Source organism: Agrilus planipennis, unplaced genomic scaffold, assembly GCF_000699045.2.
Source record: "Agrilus planipennis isolate EAB-ADULT unplaced genomic scaffold, Apla_2.0 scaffold126, whole genome shotgun sequence".
Taxonomy (NCBI): Eukaryota; Metazoa; Arthropoda; class Insecta; order Coleoptera; family Buprestidae; genus Agrilus; species Agrilus planipennis.
In genome coordinates this window covers 55,332-74,921 of record NW_020439036.1, presented here as the reverse complement: position 1 = coordinate 74,921, position 19,590 = coordinate 55,332, and the positions used below count along the sequence as shown (strand labels likewise).

The following is a 19,590-nucleotide window of genomic DNA, read 5'->3' as shown; positions in this document are numbered from 1 at the left end:
GTGATCCAAAGAAACCACATAAAAACTTGTACCAAGGCAGACGGACCCGGAATCGAACCGTCGTCCTCCCGAATGCTAAGCAATGGTCTAGACCTCTAGGCCATGCCGCTCGGTAAAGTGACGTATTTTCCCTCTATTTTATGTATCTACTGCCCCTTCCATCCTCAGTTATCTGACCTCCTAGATACCGGAAATCAGCCACTTCTTCTAATTTTCTTTTTGTACTTTTGTTTATTTATATGATCGTCATTGTTATCGGTAAACATAGGCTTATAATATCCTTATAATCCTAACAAGTATGTCTCTAACTAACTCTTCTTGTCTCATATCATCCTGTCTGTCCGTTTCCTTATTAACTTCCATAAGTTATTTTCATTATCCTCCTCATTTTGTGATATTTTCGTCATCCGTATATAATCCCTCATAATATTGTACGTTACCTACAATTAATAAGAGAGACAGGTCATGCATCTACAATCTACATATTGTACGTACACGTCTATATTTAATACATACAATACATTCAACATAACGACTTCCGATAATTACTATCAGACGCGATGTAATTTGTTAACCTTGAAAAGCTTTTGGTATGTGAATTCAATGTCCATCTTTTTATTTAAAACAGAAATAATGTCATGCACCTAATGTATTGTATTCGTTCGTTCGTTGAACTATTCAGATTCGGACATGTTCGCGTATCCTGAAATTGATTATTGTCCTACCTTTCGATTTTTACATTATTTTACAATTTAGATCGTCTACCTGACGGCCTATGATATTTTTTATGATTCAATAATAATTAAAAAGACACGCGTAATTCTACAACATTTCTACAATCACTACATAGTATAAAACAAAGTCGCTTTCCCGCTGTCTGTCCCTATGTATGCTTAAATCTTTAAAACTACGCAACGCATTTTGATGCGGTTTTTTTTTAAAGATAGAGTGATTCAAGACGAAGGTTTATATGTATAATACATGCATAATATAGTAGGGAAACACTGATAATTTTAGAGGTTTCTAATGTGATGTCGTAAATAAACACATTTTTTGCGCTTACCTTGCAAACGCTGGCTGAACCCTACGAGATAGATCAAAATAATGTACTACAATATTGTACATCTTAAAAGGGTCTACAAAAAAGTCCGGGATGGTATATGTCTATCTCTTAGGGATAACCCACAATAACCATTTTTATCCTTTACTTTTTATGAGAAATAATGACTTATTTACGAAGCGATTGTAGGCAATACAGCATTAATTCTTATCCAATTAAGTACCTTAAATACATTGTGCATTTAATATAGATCAATATGGCCCTTTACAGCATGTAATTTAAATGAATATTTTCGAAGATATTACAGATTTAAAATGCAGGGACATAGCGGTTGCGGCGGTACCGGCCGGGAGGCCGGTTTGTATTGTCTAATGACAAAAAAACTGTGAATGTTGTATATAAAGACATTCTGTAGTATATTTAGTATGTTCAGGGGGTATCTTTTGAAGATTTCCCCTTTTCGATAATAATCTAAACAAAACAAAAATATATTTAGTATCAGCATTGCACCCGTGCGAAGCTGGGGCGGGTCACTAGTAAGTAATAGAAATTGAAATATAGGGACGGAAGATAAACTAGCAGGGTGGAAGCTGTCAATGAGAAAATATTTACGTATAAATAACGAAGATCAGTAATCAGTTTTCTTTGAAATTTTATTCAGCGTAGTGAAAATGAATAAATACAGCGTACAATGTTGTTAACGCTCATTTTATAAAAGAATTTAATTAGTACCTATGGAGAGATAGGTATAACGCCTGTTAAATAAATAAATTATTTATTTACAAGCTACGAAATTGCGAAGTCATAAAATCCATCAAATGGTTTATATCAATTCCAATGCAAATTCTGAGACGTTTACAATTCGTGTTTGATACTTGTAGGTGTTATGAAAGTGGCCTTGTCAAGGTTGAGCACCTTATAAATAAAAAGAACAGTTATAGCTCTAAATGGATTCGTTGAGGTTCACCAAACGCCGGCGACTTGCTAAGTTTTGGTAATTAATTAAGTACATACTTTTCTTACTGTGACGGCTTTGTTACCATTTCATTTCATACACCTGCTGCACCTTTCAATAAATAATCTGTACATTTTGTAAGTTTGTATTTAAATATTAATTGATTATATTGGTTTTTAAGGATTATAACTTTTTATTGTTATTATTTTTTTATCTGATTTTTGAAAAAGAAAAAGTGTGTATTTACAATAATTTAATACAGTGTAAACTCTTTATAACGTCACTCGATTTAACGACAAACTCCTTAAAACGTCGAAATTGCTTGACTTTGGTTGGTTTACATTGTTTTCTATACAATATTACACTCTATATAGCGTCACGCTCACTCTATTTAACGACAACAATGCGGCATTATAAATCATTAAGCAGTACTTTCTAAGTTGCCGAAATAGATAAGAACTGCAGCTGTGTACGTTGTTGAAGAAGACGATCCTGTCCCTCCACCAAGCATCAAACAAGCACTTGATGCAGCGAAACTATTAAAAAAATACTTTTTATATAATCAAGTTGATCCAGCAGTATCTCAAGATATGACAATGACAAAATACAATTAAAATATTGGAGTAGCAAAAAACATCAGACGAAGATAATAGGCTATACGCAATGTATGAATAATAATGTTCGTGTGCAAAATGTGTACTATATTGGTTAATGCATATTATTATAGAATAGTATAATAATATCTTTTATTTCTCTCCATTTAACGACCACTCTTTATAACGCCGAAAAATGTTCGGTCCCTTAGGTGTCGTTATATAGAGTTTACACTGTATTTTGAACTTGCTTGTGGGTATATTGCGCCATTTCATTAATAAAAATTGGTTTGTAGTCTTTTTCCGTTGGTTTCTGGTTTTCTTTATTAAGTAGTTTCGCACTGACTTCAAGAAAAAGTGTTAGTTAATTAAGTTAAAGTGAAAATTTATGTGGAATCATCTCGGGCATATCTCATTCAAACAAAAAAGAATCATATGTAAACCACTTCAAGAAAGTTCTTCTTTTTTGTTTCCTCATTAACTTGAGGTAATCTGTAGTGATCAACAAAGCAAGACCAATATTGTCTGGTCTCAAAGAATCTCTATCAAATTTTGTGTGAAAAAACAAAATTAAGTGCACGGACGCATTCCGAATATTAACTGTGGCATATGGTGAAGTTACCTTGGACCTAAGCAACGTTTATCGGTGGTACAAAATGTTCTCAGAAGGCGGAGAAGATGTGAACGACGAAGAGCGTTCCGGACACCTGCGCAAAAACATTGATGAAGTTGCTTAGGACCTAAACATATCGATTGGTTCCTGCCATTCGATTTTTACCAATGATTTGGGAATTAGACGGGACGCCGCGAAATTCGTACCAAAATTGCTCAATTTCGAACAAAAACAGCATCGTATTAACATTACTAAGTAGCTGTTGGACTATGTCCGCGACGACCCAAATTTGCTCCAGAGGGTCATAACTGGTGACGAATCATGGGTTTATGGTTATGACGTGAAAACCAAAGCACAATCGTCCCAATGGAAGCTGCCACACGAGTCAACACCGAAAATAGTGCGCCAAATTAGGTCGAATGTGACGGTTTTCCTTACAGTGTTTTCTTCGATTGCAGGGACGTGGTGCATCATGAGTTTTTACCACAGGGTAGAATGGTCAATAAGGAATATTACCTGAAAGTTATGCCCAATTTGCCCGAAGCAATCCGCCGGAAACACCCGGATTTGTGGAAGAACAAAAATTGGCTTTTGGACCATGGTAACGCCCCTGCTCACACATCTGTGTTTTTTTGCTCGAATTTTTGGTCAAAAACAACACACTAATAATGCCGCAGCCACCGTATTCCCCAGATCTGGCCCCCTAAGACTTTTCTTGTTCTCGAAACTGAAGAAGATTGAGGAGATAAAGACGGCATCGAAGGAGGAGCCGAACAAGATCACAAAAAATGATTTTTTGAAGTGCTTCGAGGATTGGAAAAGACGTTGACGCAAGTTTATAATATTTGGTGGGGATTATGATAACTAAATAATTTTTGAAAAAACACAAAATTTACGATACTTTTTAACAGACAGACCTCGTATGTATTAAAGTTTCTTCAAATAGTTTAACTCATAAATTCTCCGGAAGTAATAATTTTTCGTTTAGTCATGGGTATTCGGTATTGGTTTAGCGTTGGTCTTGTTCGTTCGGTCTTAGTCTTGGTCTTGCTAGTATAAAGACGGTCTTAGTCTTGCATTTTCGCAACTCTTCTCCACTATTTATGAAATATCCCATCAATTTTCAGTTGTTTGTACATTATGTATTGTGTAAATACGAACGATGAAATATGCTGTGGTTATTTGAGAATATTTTAGCATTACAATACAAAAAAGGAATTGTATTGTAATAATTATAGATAACATGCCTGACAATAATATTTGTTAGTCGGAATTATTAAACAAATTTATTCATACACATGTAGCACACACGTAAATAGTATGCATCGGTTGCTGGTAATAACTGGTGTAGATATTAAATTATGTCTAAATGATATTGAATTCGCTATGAAATTAAATTGCGAAGTGATTTAGATAGCGTTGTAACTTTAATGTAACGGTAATAAAATGGTGATAAGTGTAACAATCAAGAGTACTCATCCGATCTGACATTAATTAATTTTGTAATTGAACGTTTACTTTAATGTGTACGACACGTTTAAACTGAAATTCCGGAACAACTGGGATATTACATTTTAAATAATAGTGATTTCATATATATATTTTATTAAAAAAATAATAATAAATCTTTATGTTTTGTGGTTTCATCCACCTTTTTAGAACCACGGTATTAATTAATAAAAGTCGTTTTTCAAATTAGTAAATGCATGGTTACTTTTACTACTGTTAGCGCTCAATCAGTTGATTGTAGGATGTGGTTACTGGCGACGGTCCATGCGATAATCCAGTTTTAAAGGAAGTTAAGTCGTTTTAGGCAGAAGCTCACTGTTAACGCTCGGAATTCTAGTTAAACTTCAGTTAGTACAGTGGGCTATGGTAAAAAAATGTATGTACATACATATGTATAATTTTATTTAGAAAATTTATTTATCAATTCAATATAGTGCGTTCAGAATGTCTTCCTCAAAAAAACTTAGTTTTTATGTAAGTCATACATAGAAATTTGTCGTTTGCTGAATGCACCCCTCCTCCTGCGGGTGCTCCTAGAACCCCCTTCATCAGTTGTTCTTTGGTTATAAGGCACTCCTATGCTATTGCGGCTCGCGATACCTCATCCGTAAACATTTCAGCCGTCATCCCTTCGTCGTTGTTAGGTGGTGCTCCACTCGACTACTAACACCTAGGGATTCCCCCTTTTCCCAACTGCTGCTCTTATTTGATTTTGAATTTCCCGATTTCTATGCTGCCATCGCCGGTGTGTCACTACTATTATTATTTATACTTCATAATATTTTGCAGGTCAGATAAGTCCTTAAATTTTTACGACAATTCCGTTTTAGAAGCTCTTCTACAAAGTCGACCCTTGCCACACATACCGAGTTTGCCCGATTCAGAGGCGCCAAGTACTGGAACCTTAGGTTCAGGGGGCACCTTAGGAAGTTTGTCCGGTTCATCGGGTTCCGCACCACCCTCCACGCCTATGTCCTTAGAAGCAGCCAATCGTTGGACCTCCAAAGAAAATCTTCTTGCCCAAGAGGAAGATGATCCTCAACTTTTCGTAGCTCTTTATGATTTCCAAGCAGGCGGGGAAAATCAGCTAAGTTTAAAGAAAGGTTTGTACATTTCGTAGATATAGTATCTACTTACGAAGGAAGTAAAAAATATATTTTGGTCTGCTTAGGCGAACAAGTTCGAATTCTTAGTTATAATAAAAGTGGAGAATGGTGCGAGGCGCATTCAGTTTCAAATCAGGTCGGTTGGGTACCATCGAATTACGTGACCCCGGTTAACTCGTTGGAGAAACATTCATGGTATCACGGTCCAATTTCCCGAAATGCAGCAGAATATTTATTGAGCTGCGGCATAAACGGTAGTTTTTTGGTAAGAGAATCGGAAAGTAGTCCAGGCCAAAGAAGTATATCATTAAGATACGAAGGCAGAGTATACCATTACCGAATAAATGAAGATTCGGACGGTAAAGTCTTTGTAACTGCCGAAAGTAAATTCAACACTCTTGCCGAACTAGTCCATCATCATTCCATGCTCTCGGATGGTTTAATAACTCAGTTACTTTATCCTGCCCCGAAACACAACAAACCCACCGTGTTCCCATTAAGTCCAGAACCAGATGAATGGGAAATCGACCGCACGGACATCATAATGCGTCACAAACTTGGCGGAGGACAGTACGGGGATGTTTACGAAGCCGTGTGGAAGCGATACAATATGACAGTGGCTGTAAAAACACTCAAGGAGGACACAATGGCTTTAAAAGACTTCCTCGAAGAAGCGGCAATTATGAAGGAGATGAAACACCCCAATCTCGTACAACTCATGGGGGTGTGTACAAGAGAACCGCCCTTTTACATCATCACTGAGTTTATGAGCAAGGGGAACCTGTTAGACTATCTCAGAAACGGAAACAAAGAACAAATTAATGCGGTGGTGTTAATGTATATTGCTACCCAGATAGCGAGTGGTATGAGCTACTTGGAAAGTCGAAGCTTCATCCATAGGGACTTGGCCGCAAGGAATTGTCTCGTTGGAGAGAATCATCTAGTCAAAGTAGCTGATTTTGGTCTTGCAAGACTCATGCGGGACGACACGTACACAGCCCACGCAGGAGCCAAGTTTCCGATCAAATGGACCGCTCCTGAGGGACTAGCATACAATAAATTTTCAACCAAATCAGATGTATGGGCTTTCGGAATTCTTCTCTGGGAAATAGCTACGTATGGGATGTCTCCCTATCCAGGCGTCGATCTCACTGATGTATATCACATGCTAGAAAAAGGTTACAGGATGGAATGTCCACCTGGATGCCCTCCAAAAATATACGAACTTATGAGACAGTGTTGGCAATGGCATGCCCATGAAAGACCCACTTTCAAAGAAATCCATCACGCCTTAGAACATATGTTTCAAGAGAGTAGCATAACAGAAGGTAAATTTATATTTGTTGTTCTTTTAGAAATTAATTGTAACTATGTAAGAATCTTAATTTTTTAGAGGTCGAAAAACAGCTTCAAGACGATGGAATGATACCGGTCACCACCTCTCACATGTCCTACAAAAAATCTCATGCTGGCAGCACCGGCAACTTACACGGGCTTGTTATAACTGATCAAACAGCAGGTAATTAATTTTGTAGTTTAACAAAAATATATTTATTCCAAAAAGACTTACATTTTTTTTCCATTTTTATCCTGTTCTAATTCCTCCTTTGCCTCTAAAATTTTCCCCTATTTCTTCCTTTTTCATTATGTTATCTCTCCATTTTAAAAAGTTATGTAAATGTATAAGTACAGAGCATTTTATTCATTTCAGATCATGGAAATGTTCCGGTGAAGTTGTCAACATTTACAGGAGGACAATCAACTAATTCAAAGAGTAGCATGGTTCAATTAAGACGTACAACAAACAGGAGAGGCAAACAGGCTCCTGTGCCTCCAAAACGTACTAGGTAAATAAGTTACTTTCTTTTATTATTAATTAGAATCTTTCATAACAATCCATTAATTTTTTAGTCTCCTATCTTCATGTAGTTCTTTTCGTGACAGCACATGTGATGACCAAGGTCAGTCGGAGTCTCATCTGGAAGATGGAACTGATTTAAATGGTATTAATATGACATTCAAAGGTATTTTTGCGGACTTTTGATTCAGTTATGTGTCTTTTCTGATTGACTAACAATGCACGATATTTTTTGTAGCAAGTTTGATAACAAACTAATTAAAAAGAATATGGGCCGCATACAGAGTCAAAATAATCTTCCATTAATGAGATTATGATGATGCACATGCAGGACAGACCAAGGCTTCGTAATTGTTTTTTGTGTTGCTAAAATAATTTTGTAACGAAGAAACCTTGGTCAGCCTTGTACATACATACTTATATTAATCAGTGCTTATGAATGCTTGTAATGTGGGTAAAAAACTTTATTTTAATTTTTTATACTGAATTAATGTATAAACTTTGTTTCCTTATTTGTAACATTGCTCGACACATGTTTTAGTTATATTTTTATAATTAGGAATAACGAAAGAGCTTCAAAATCTGGCCAAGGGTGATAGTGAAAGCGATATTCAAGATCAGACGCCGGATACAGACGATTCTGGGGCTCATTCCTATCCTGAAGTGTCAAGTTCCAGTACTTTCGGAGTAACATCGTTCAAAAGAGCTCCAGTGATGGGTAATAGGGGATTAGAACAACGTGGAAGAAAATCGAAGACCTATCCTCCTAAGGAACAACCTGTAAGTGTTTGTATATATATATATATATATAGATACCCAACCCAGGAAAGAATGAACTTGCGTCATTGTAGGCGGAGCCAACAAAAGTGTTGATTCATACGTTCTTAGGTACAGCAATGCCACCATTCTAGCAGTGATAGGTAGCGCATAGCGCTATCCTTTTTCTATACTACGTTTATCGAATTATACTCTACAGTCTTATGTCATTTATTAGTTCACTAATCTCTTCAACGTCTGTCTTTATTTTTGTTAATCGATTTAAGAAAGGATGGTGTACATGAAGTTCGCTGATAGATTCATACCCGTTCATTCTTTCGTGGAGTAGATAATATATATATTTTCGTGAGGGACGGAGAATGATGGGAGTATCACCCTTATTTAATTTAATAAATAAGACAATTCAAATAACAATAAGATATTTTAATAAATAAAACGACACTTCTGATTAATAAGGAGCATAATATGGCTAATTTAAAAGAACAAATAAAATAAAAAGAAAGTACTCTTTATTTAGGTTCAGGTGGCGGCATTGGAAGTCCAGAACGTGAAAAAAGCCATTAGTCGTTACGGCACATTACCCAAAGGCGCACGCATAGGCGCATATTTAGAATCTCTACGTCAAAGTGGTTTGTCCAACAGTCAAGAGCATGCGCAAGCGGTAAACCCTGTAATAGCAGAGCAAGTTGAGCCCAGCGCCCGTTCGTTATCTCCTCGAACGAACATCAAAACGCAGCCCCAAATGATTCGCAGCAATTCGTCAAGTGGGGTCACCACGTTCCATGCTCCCTTACCGCCTAGCTCTCCCACTGCCACAAAACTTAGCCGAACAAGAAATGTCACGAGAACTAACAACACCGACATAGGGTTAAGAACGTTCAAGACGTCTCACGGAAATTTCCGGCAGGGAAGTCCGTCAAGGGCGGTTCAACCCACTTTGGCCGATCTGGAATTCCCTCCACCACCCACTGATTTGCCACCGCCACCCGAAGAATTCGATGGGACATTTGATGAGATCCACTCGACGTCGTTGACCTTGTCGGCGGAAATGAAGAAGAAACGCGTTCCAATTTCGCCTTTAACGTCGAGAAAGTTCAACGAAGAAACGGAAGATAACGGCGACTTGCATCCATCGGTAGAGGAGGCGGGATCGCGGTTCGGCGTCAATTTAAAGAAACGCGAGCCGTCGAGTGATAGTTGCGCGAGTACAAAAGAAACAAAAGAGGACGCGGGAAGTCCCGTACGTACTAGTTTAAGTCTTACAAGTCCAAGCGTCGAAGGTCGAAGTCCCGCGAGTGTCGATTCGGACGTAGTACCGGCGGTCGGATCTCCTCTCGAACCCCTACCTCCTCCCCCTATATTTCCTCAAGACGGTAAGTTGTTTTTTAATCGCATTCACTACACATACATTCAAATAAACACGTGTACATTATCATATAAGAGCATAAGAATTAAATTTATCCTAGCCAACAAAATCAATTAAATCGAATTCAAATAAATTATTTCATACTTTTTTGCTGCAGCACTTTCTTTTATTAATTTTGAGTTACTTAAACTTCCATTATTAGTGTGTTTTAACCAGTTCTATTTCAAATTGAGGAGGGGGGTGTCATTGACGGGTTACTAAATCATACGCGTTTAATATTTGCCGTTGATTGAGAATTGGGTTGATGAGCTTTATCATTCACTATCGTGCGTTATACGTATCCAAAAGTAGGGTGCGATGAATAAGAACAACCACAGACCAACGCAGATTCTGGTACAACATGAGGATCGGTTGGACGCGTATGACCAGTCGCACCATCGGGAATGATAAAGTTTGCTAACCCAACCGCAGGTGTTGAACTAGCGTAACTTAGTATCCGGTCAATGAAATGCTCCTCCTCATTTTGTAACGAAACCGGTCAAAACACACTACTTCTGGCGTTTTCTGTTATAAAGAAAACACTTTCTTCTTGTGTAACTCAATTAAAATTCTTTTTTTTTATGAATACATGAATACGCTCCTTCAATATCTACAAACAAAACGTTTTAATCAATTAAAAACTAATACAAAATTGTTATCTTTTTGCTGCAGCGTTAAGAATTTGAAACAGAATGGCCGTTCTTAATGTGAGTGGATTTGTTTTAAATCTGTAACGTTATTGTTTTTTCAATTTTACAATTATAAATTTATTTGAACGCTTTAATTAATAAGTAAATTGACCAGCCAAGATTCAGAAGTGACTGGGATAAAAAGAATGTGAAGAAAGAGGCAGAACATCTTCGTTACTTTTGTATATTGTTTTTTTTTTTTCGATTTTTGTTTTCAATTTCACTTCCAGAATTCGAAGAGCACGAGGAAATTTGTAGTAAAAACGTAATCGAAAACGTAGATGACGCGAACGTATTGTCATCAAATGCCAAAGAAAAATCGTCGTCGTTGGTGTTCAAAAATAAAAATGTGATGAAAGAGATGGAATTGAAACTTGTCGCCGAGATCAAAGAACGTGCAGACAAGAAGAGCAGAAACTCATCCGAATCTCCAGTAGAACCGTCGTCTACGGCTGTGAGTAGTATTAGTTTAGATCCCGCCTTACAACTTGTGTCCGAACTGTCCGAAACCATGAATTTAGATCTTAACAAAAAAGAGACTTCCCCAAAACAAAACGATAAACCCAACTCCTTCATACCGCAACTTAAGAAAGTCGACCCCTCGTTTATTACTAAAAATAGGGACAAGGAAGAGAATGGCACAACCGGAATTATAGATTTCAAATCACGCTTAAGAAAAATCGAGAAAGCAGACAGAAACGAAGACGAAACAGAGCAGATTAAAAATAATGGTGAAGAAGAACATGAAAAGGAAAATAACAAAAGAGAAAGCACTGCAAGTTCTGATAATGGTACGAATAGACTGGATGAAGGAGACGATAAAAGAAAAAGTACCGGAAGTATAAGTAGTTTAAAAAAATTATGGGAAACTAAAGAAGCAACAGAATCTACAATTCAATTAAGTCCGAAAATGCCGCTTAAAAACGACAAAAACACGGAAGCGTCGACTGAAACCTCCCCCGTAGAAACTTCTGAAGACTCTTTCAAAATTTTAACCACATCCAAAACTGACAAACGTTCTTGGCCACCACCGACAACCAATGACGAGAAACCAGTAATTCCCACAAAACCGCCCTTAAAATCAATAAAACCGATTATGTCCTCTCGTCCGCTTGTGCCAGCAATATACGCAACCCCTATATCATCAAATTCCAAACCTCCAGTTTCCATTAAACCAACTAACAACACTTCGCCCCTTGAAGACAATTCTAAAACAAACAACTCGGACCGAAGCGATAAGGACAATATTCTGGACATATGTCAAGCCCTGGAGACAACGGTAAAAAGCATTAGGTCGAACTCGAACGTTTCCACGTCCAATTGGTTGCAATTGTCCGACAAAATAGGACTTCTTCACGTCTCTTGTTTGGATTATTCGGATAATGTTGTTCCCGCGCATGCGAAATTCCATTTTCGAGAGTTACTGAGCAGGTTAGAGTCGCAAGCGAGACAACTCAGATCAGCGGGATCAAGAAACAGTACCGAAAACATACGGTATCTTAACGACGTTAACAACACAATCAAAGATGTTGTCAATGCGGTGTTGCGATAGAAAGAAAAATAAACAGAAAACAATTACAGGACCACTTAACTAGCGTTTAGATTGTAAGGTTGCGTATTAATCTTTCGAATTATTAATTTTCCTTTTTATTCGCTTCGTGAATCTTTGTTCTTAATTTTGACTACGATATTTATTTCAGCAAGCTTACTGACCGGCTGTATTGGCAATTAAAAAAAATTCCATGTTTTACATATTAAGAAAATTAACTGAGACATGCTGTGTATCTACCACTTGTTTGATTTTCTCTTTGCAATTAATTTCTTGGTTTTTTTTTAGATACTGAGTTAGTTTTGTGCTCAATGTGCATTTTTTCTGAAACATTCGAGATAATTTTCACATTCCAAAAATAATAAAAAATTTCAAATTCAAATTATTTACTGCCATTCCTAAGTTAGAAATGCATTGACATACATGACTTAAGAAGAAATAGGGATCAAGAATACTTAAAATTATTAAAAAATTTCAAATCCCTAAGTGTTACTTTCTAAAAAAAGAGAATGTGTAAACTAGAAGAAAAACATTAGCATGTGACTGGCAAGTCTGGCTGTTGTAAAACATCGGATTTAAGATTTATTGAAGGGCGTGAAAATAAGTAAACAAGCCTTAATACGTATTTTTGATAATAAAACAACTTTTACTTTTAAATTAACTACGATAATATGCATTCAAATGAAGAGATGAGTTTGTACGCGTGTAATAAAAGAAATGACAATATGGGCGGTCCGTGCAAGAGCGTCGTCCCGTCTTGCCACGATTGAAACCGTTTTAACTTCTAATAGCTTCTAAATATGGTTCACATCATAAATGAGTTAATGGAAACTATATCGTTGAAAGAAGCTTTTTATACTATCAAAGTTTTAATTTTTTATTAAAATCGCTATATCAATCAAAAGTAAAAAGTTCACTTTTTCATCTAGAGCTCTAAACTAATTAACTTACAATTAGAGATCTGAAACATTCAGAAAGTATATTTTGATACCACATGTTCTGCGGTGGTTTATTAACTGTGCTTTTTCTCTATGGCCTTTTGTCATAAAAATAAAACAAATTAGAGAACATGAAATAACTAACAACTGACGATGAGTAAGCTTGCCATTGATTAAACTTATTTACACTAAGCTGTGATACCCGTAGATTATTTAATTACGTTTTTGTGCTCAACAATGATGAATTCGTTTTTTGTTTTTCACTTTTGATGGTGTTGATCCTTTTTAACATTTGAAAGTGGCTACAAGCGCTTTTTCTTTTTATTTCCGGGTGTATTTTTCAAACGTTCCTAACTTAAACGGACAATGTGCAACATTTACCTTAAACTTTTAATGTCTCATATTTTGTACTATATGTATTTATGTCAGGTGTTCTATCTTGTTTGGCAAAATATAAAATTTACAAAATATTTTTTAGACAACCTCGATATTTTCTTGAAATGAAAGACACATGGTACAAAATATAGTCTTTAGTAAAATATGCTCTTTCAAAGATCAAATGGACCGCTCCTGAGGGACTAGCATACAATAAATTTTCAACCAAATCAGATGTATGGGCTTTCGGAATTCTTCTCTGGGAAATAGCTACGTATGGGATGTCTCCCTATCCAGGCGTCGATCTCACTGATGTATATCACATGCTAGAAAAAGGTTACAGGATGGAATGTCCACCTGGATGCCCTCCAAAAATATACGAACTTATGAGACAGTGTTGGCAATGGCATGCCCATGAAAGACCCACTTTCAAAGAAATCCATCACGCCTTAGAACATATGTTTCAAGAGAGTAGCATAACAGAAGGTAAATTTATATTTGTTGTTCTTTTAGAAATTAATTGTAACTATGTAAGAATCTTAATTTTTTAGAGGTCGAAAAACAGCTTCAAGACGATGGAATGATACCGGTCACCACCTCTCACATGTCCTACAAAAAATCTCATGCTGGCAGCACCGGCAACTTACACGGGCTTGTTATAACTGATCAAACAGCAGGTAATTAATTTTGTAGTTTAACAAAAATATATTTATTCCAAAAAGACTTACATTTTTTTTCCATTTTTATCCTGTTCTAATTCCTCCTTTGCCTCTAAAATTTTCCCCTATTTCTTCCTTTTTCATTATGTTATCTCTCCATTTTAAAAAGTTATGTAAATGTATAAGTACAGAGCATTTTATTCATTTCAGATCATGGAAATGTTCCGGTGAAGTTGTCAACATTTACAGGAGGACAATCAACTAATTCAAAGAGTAGCATGGTTCAATTAAGACGTACAACAAACAGGAGAGGCAAACAGGCTCCTGTGCCTCCAAAACGTACTAGGTAAATAAGTTACTTTCTTTTATTATTAATTAGAATCTTTCATAACAATCCATTAATTTTTTAGTCTCCTATCTTCATGTAGTTCTTTTCGTGACAGCACATGTGATGACCAAGGTCAGTCGGAGTCTCATCTGGAAGATGGAACTGATTTAAATGGTATTAATATGACATTCAAAGGTATTTTTGCGGACTTTTGATTCAGTTATGTGTCTTTTCTGATTGACTAACAATGCACGATATTTTTTGTAGCAAGTTTGATAACAAACTAATTAAAAAGAATATGGGCCGCATACAGAGTCAAAATAATCTTCCATTAATGAGATTATGATGATGCACATGCAGGACAGACCAAGGCTTCGTAATTGTTTTTTGTGTTGCTAAAATAATTTTGTAACGAAGAAACCTTGGTCAGCCTTGTACATACATACTTATATTAATCAGTGCTTATGAATGCTTGTAATGTGGGTAAAAAACTTTATTTTAATTTTTTATACTGAATTAATGTATAAACTTTGTTTCCTTATTTGTAACATTGCTCGACACATGTTTTAGTTATATTTTTATAATTAGGAATAACGAAAGAGCTTCAAAATCTGGCCAAGGGTGATAGTGAAAGCGATATTCAAGATCAGACGCCGGATACAGACGATTCTGGGGCTCATTCCTATCCTGAAGTGTCAAGTTCCAGTACTTTCGGAGTAACATCGTTCAAAAGAGCTCCAGTGATGGGTAATAGGGGATTAGAACAACGTGGAAGAAAATCGAAGACCTATCCTCCTAAGGAACAACCTGTAAGTGTTTGTATATATATATATATATATAGATACCCAACCCAGGAAAGAATGAACTTGCGTCATTGTAGGCGGAGCCAACAAAAGTGTTGATTCATACGTTCTTAGGTACAGCAATGCCACCATTCTAGCAGTGATAGGTAGCGCATAGCGCTATCCTTTTTCTATACTACGTTTATCGAATTATACTCTACAGTCTTATGTCATTTATTAGTTCACTAATCTCTTCAACGTCTGTCTTTATTTTTGTTAATCGATTTAAGAAAGGATGGTGTACATGAAGTTCGCTGATAGATTCATACCCGTTCATTCTTTCGTGGAGTAGATAATATATATATTTTCGTGAGGGACGGAGAATGATGGGAGTATCACCCTTATTTAATTTAATAAATAAGACAATTCAAATAACAATAAGATATTTTAATAAATAAAACGACACTTCTGATTAATAAGGAGCATAATATGGCTAATTTAAAAGAACAAATAAAATAAAAAGAAAGTACTCTTTATTTAGGTTCAGGTGGCGGCATTGGAAGTCCAGAACGTGAAAAAAGCCATTAGTCGTTACGGCACATTACCCAAAGGCGCACGCATAGGCGCATATTTAGAATCTCTACGTCAAAGTGGTTTGTCCAACAGTCAAGAGCATGCGCAAGCGGTAAACCCTGTAATAGCAGAGCAAGTTGAGCCCAGCGCCCGTTCGTTATCTCCTCGAACGAACATCAAAACGCAGCCCCAAATGATTCGCAGCAATTCGTCAAGTGGGGTCACCACGTTCCATGCTCCCTTACCGCCTAGCTCTCCCACTGCCACAAAACTTAGCCGAACAAGAAATGTCACGAGAACTAACAACACCGACATAGGGTTAAGAACGTTCAAGACGTCTCACGGAAATTTCCGGCAGGGAAGTCCGTCAAGGGCGGTTCAACCCACTTTGGCCGATCTGGAATTCCCTCCACCACCCACTGATTTGCCACCGCCACCCGAAGAATTCGATGGGACATTTGATGAGATCCACTCGACGTCGTTGACCTTGTCGGCGGAAATGAAGAAGAAACGCGTTCCAATTTCGCCTTTAACGTCGAGAAAGTTCAACGAAGAAACGGAAGATAACGGCGACTTGCATCCATCGGTAGAGGAGGCGGGATCGCGGTTCGGCGTCAATTTAAAGAAACGCGAGCCGTCGAGTGATAGTTGCGCGAGTACAAAAGAAACAAAAGAGGACGCGGGAAGTCCCGTACGTACTAGTTTAAGTCTTACAAGTCCAAGCGTCGAAGGTCGAAGTCCCGCGAGTGTCGATTCGGACGTAGTACCGGCGGTCGGATCTCCTCTCGAACCCCTACCTCCTCCCCCTATATTTCCTCAAGACGGTAAGTTGTTTTTTAATCGCATTCACTACACATACATTCAAATAAACACGTGTACATTATCATATAAGAGCATAAGAATTAAATTTATCCTAGCCAACAAAATCAATTAAATCGAATTCAAATAAATTATTTCATACTTTTTTGCTGCAGCACTTTCTTTTATTAATTTTGAGTTACTTAAACTTCCATTATTAGTGTGTTTTAACCAGTTCTATTTCAAATTGAGGAGGGGGGTGTCATTGACGGGTTACTAAATCATACGCGTTTAATATTTGCCGTTGATTGAGAATTGGGTTGATGAGCTTTATCATTCACTATCGTGCGTTATACGTATCCAAAAGTAGGGTGCGATGAATAAGAACAACCACAGACCAACGCAGATTCTGGTACAACATGAGGATCGGTTGGACGCGTATGACCAGTCGCACCATCGGGAATGATAAAGTTTGCTAACCCAACCGCAGGTGTTGAACTAGCGTAACTTAGTATCCGGTCAATGAAATGCTCCTCCTCATTTTGTAACGAAACCGGTCAAAACACACTACTTCTGGCGTTTTCTGTTATAAAGAAAACACTTTCTTCTTGTGTAACTCAATTAAAATTCTTTTTTTTTATGAATACATGAATACGCTCCTTCAATATCTACAAACAAAACGTTTTAATCAATTAAAAACTAATACAAAATTGTTATCTTTTTGCTGCAGCGTTAAGAATTTGAAACAGAATGGCCGTTCTTAATGTGAGTGGATTTGTTTTAAATCTGTAACGTTATTGTTTTTTCAATTTTACAATTATAAATTTATTTGAACGCTTTAATTAATAAGTAAATTGACCAGCCAAGATTCAGAAGTGACTGGGATAAAAAGAATGTGAAGAAAGAGGCAGAACATCTTCGTTACTTTTGTATATTGTTTTTTTTTTTTCGATTTTTGTTTTCAATTTCACTTCCAGAATTCGAAGAGCACGAGGAAATTTGTAGTAAAAACGTAATCGAAAACGTAGATGACGCGAACGTATTGTCATCAAATGCCAAAGAAAAATCGTCGTCGTTGGTGTTCAAAAATAAAAATGTGATGAAAGAGATGGAATTGAAACTTGTCGCCGAGATCAAAGAACGTGCAGACAAGAAGAGCAGAAACTCATCCGAATCTCCAGTAGAACCGTCGTCTACGGCTGTGAGTAGTATTAGTTTAGATCCCGCCTTACAACTTGTGTCCGAACTGTCCGAAACCATGAATTTAGATCTTAACAAAAAAGAGACTTCCCCAAAACAAAACGATAAACCCAACTCCTTCATACCGCAACTTAAGAAAGTCGACCCCTCGTTTATTACTAAAAATAGGGACAAGGAAGAGAATGGCACAACCGGAATTATAGATTTCAAATCACGCTTAAGAAAAATCGAGAAAGCAGACAGAAACGAAGACGAAACAGAGCAGATTAAAAATAATGGTGAAGAAGAACATGAAAAGGAAAATAACAAAAGAGAAAGCACTGCAAGTTCTGATAATGGTACGAATAGACTGGATGAAGGAGACGATAAAAGAAAAAGTACCGGAAGTATAAGTAGTTTAAAAAAATTATGGGAAACTAAAGAAGCAACAGAATCTACAATTCAATTAAGTCCGAAAATGCCGCTTAAAAACGACAAAAACACGGAAGCGTCGACTGAAACCTCCCCCGTAGAAACTTCTGAAGACTCTTTCAAAATTTTAACCACATCCAAAACTGACAAACGTTCTTGGCCACCACCGACAACCAATGACGAGAAACCAGTAATTCCCACAAAACCGCCCTTAAAATCAATAAAACCGATTATGTCCTCTCGTCCGCTTGTGCCAGCAATATACGCAACCCCTATATCATCAAATTCCAAACCTCCAGTTTCCATTAAACCAACTAACAACACTTCGCCCCTTGAAGACAATTCTAAAACAAACAACTCGGACCGAAGCGATAAGGACAATATTCTGGACATATGTCAAGCCCTGGAGACAACGGTAAAAAGCATTAGGTCGAACTCGAACGTTTCCACGTCCAATTGGTTGCAATTGTCCGACAAAATAGGACTTCTTCACGTCTCTTGTTTGGATTATTCGGATAATGTTGTTCCCGCGCATGCGAAATTCCATTTTCGAGAGTTACTGAGCAGGTTAGAGTCGCAAGCGAGACAACTCAGATCAGCGGGATCAAGAAACAGTACCGAAAACATACGGTATCTTAACGACGTTAACAACACAATCAAAGATGTTGTCAATGCGGTGTTGCGATAGAAAGAAAAATAAACAGAAAACAATTACAGGACCACTTAACTAGCGTTTAGATTGTAAGGTTGCGTATTAATCTTTCGAATTATTAATTTTCCTTTTTATTCGCTTCGTGAATCTTTGTTCTTAATTTTGACTACGATATTTATTTCAGCAAGCTTACTGACCGGCTGTATTGGCAATTAAAAAAAATTCCATGTTTTACATATTAAGAAAATTAACTGAGACATGCTGTGTATCTACCACTTGTTTGATTTTCTCTTTGCAATTAATTTCTTGGTTTTTTTTTAGATACTGAGTTAGTTTTGTGCTCAATGTGCATTTTTTCTGAAACATTCGAGATAATTTTCACATTCCAAAAATAATAAAAAATTTCAAATTCAAATTATTTACTGCCATTCCTAAGTTAGAAATGCATTGACATACATGACTTAAGAAGAAATAGGGATCAAGAATACTTAAAATTATTAAAAAATTTCAAATCCCTAAGTGTTACTTTCTAAAAAAAGAGAATGTGTAAACTAGAAGAAAAACATTAGCATGTGACTGGCAAGTCTGGCTGTTGTAAAACATCGGATTTAAGATTTATTGAAGGGCGTGAAAATAAGTAAACAAGCCTTAATACGTATTTTTGATAATAAAACAACTTTTACTTTTAAATTAACTACGATAATATGCATTCAAATGAAGAGATGAGTTTGTACGCGTGTAATAAAAGAAATGACAATAT

At 36.7% G+C, this 19,590-nt stretch overlaps 1 protein-coding gene across 8 annotated transcripts in view; it reads left to right on the top strand.

Annotated features, from left to right (window-relative positions):
* Positions 1-19,132, top strand: part of LOC108736233 (tyrosine-protein kinase Abl) — a 28,085-nt gene extending 8,953 nt beyond the window's left edge. For 2 of the 8 annotated variants that reach the window (XM_018468583.1, XM_025976678.1), the window contains exons 2-9: positions 5,561-5,833; positions 5,902-7,164; positions 7,230-7,355; positions 7,548-7,683; positions 7,748-7,860; positions 8,254-8,474; positions 8,989-9,844; positions 10,796-12,383. In XM_018468583.1, coding sequence (XP_018324085.1) covers positions 5,561-5,833; positions 5,902-7,164; positions 7,230-7,355; positions 7,548-7,683; positions 7,748-7,860; positions 8,254-8,474; positions 8,989-9,844; positions 10,796-12,117 — 4,310 coding nt within the window. In that variant the 3' untranslated portion in view covers positions 12,118-12,383. Of the gene's footprint in view, positions 1-4,786; positions 5,107-5,519; positions 5,834-5,901; positions 7,165-7,229; positions 7,356-7,547; positions 7,684-7,747; positions 7,861-8,253; positions 8,475-8,988; positions 9,845-10,795; positions 12,384-13,606; positions 13,914-13,978; positions 14,105-14,296; positions 14,433-14,496; positions 14,610-15,002; positions 15,224-15,737; positions 16,594-17,544 lie in introns of those variants that run through there. The other 6 variants (XM_025976677.1, XM_025976676.1, XM_018468586.2 and 3 more) reach the window with 6 other exon arrangements.
* Positions 19,133-19,590: the final 458 nt, after the last annotated feature.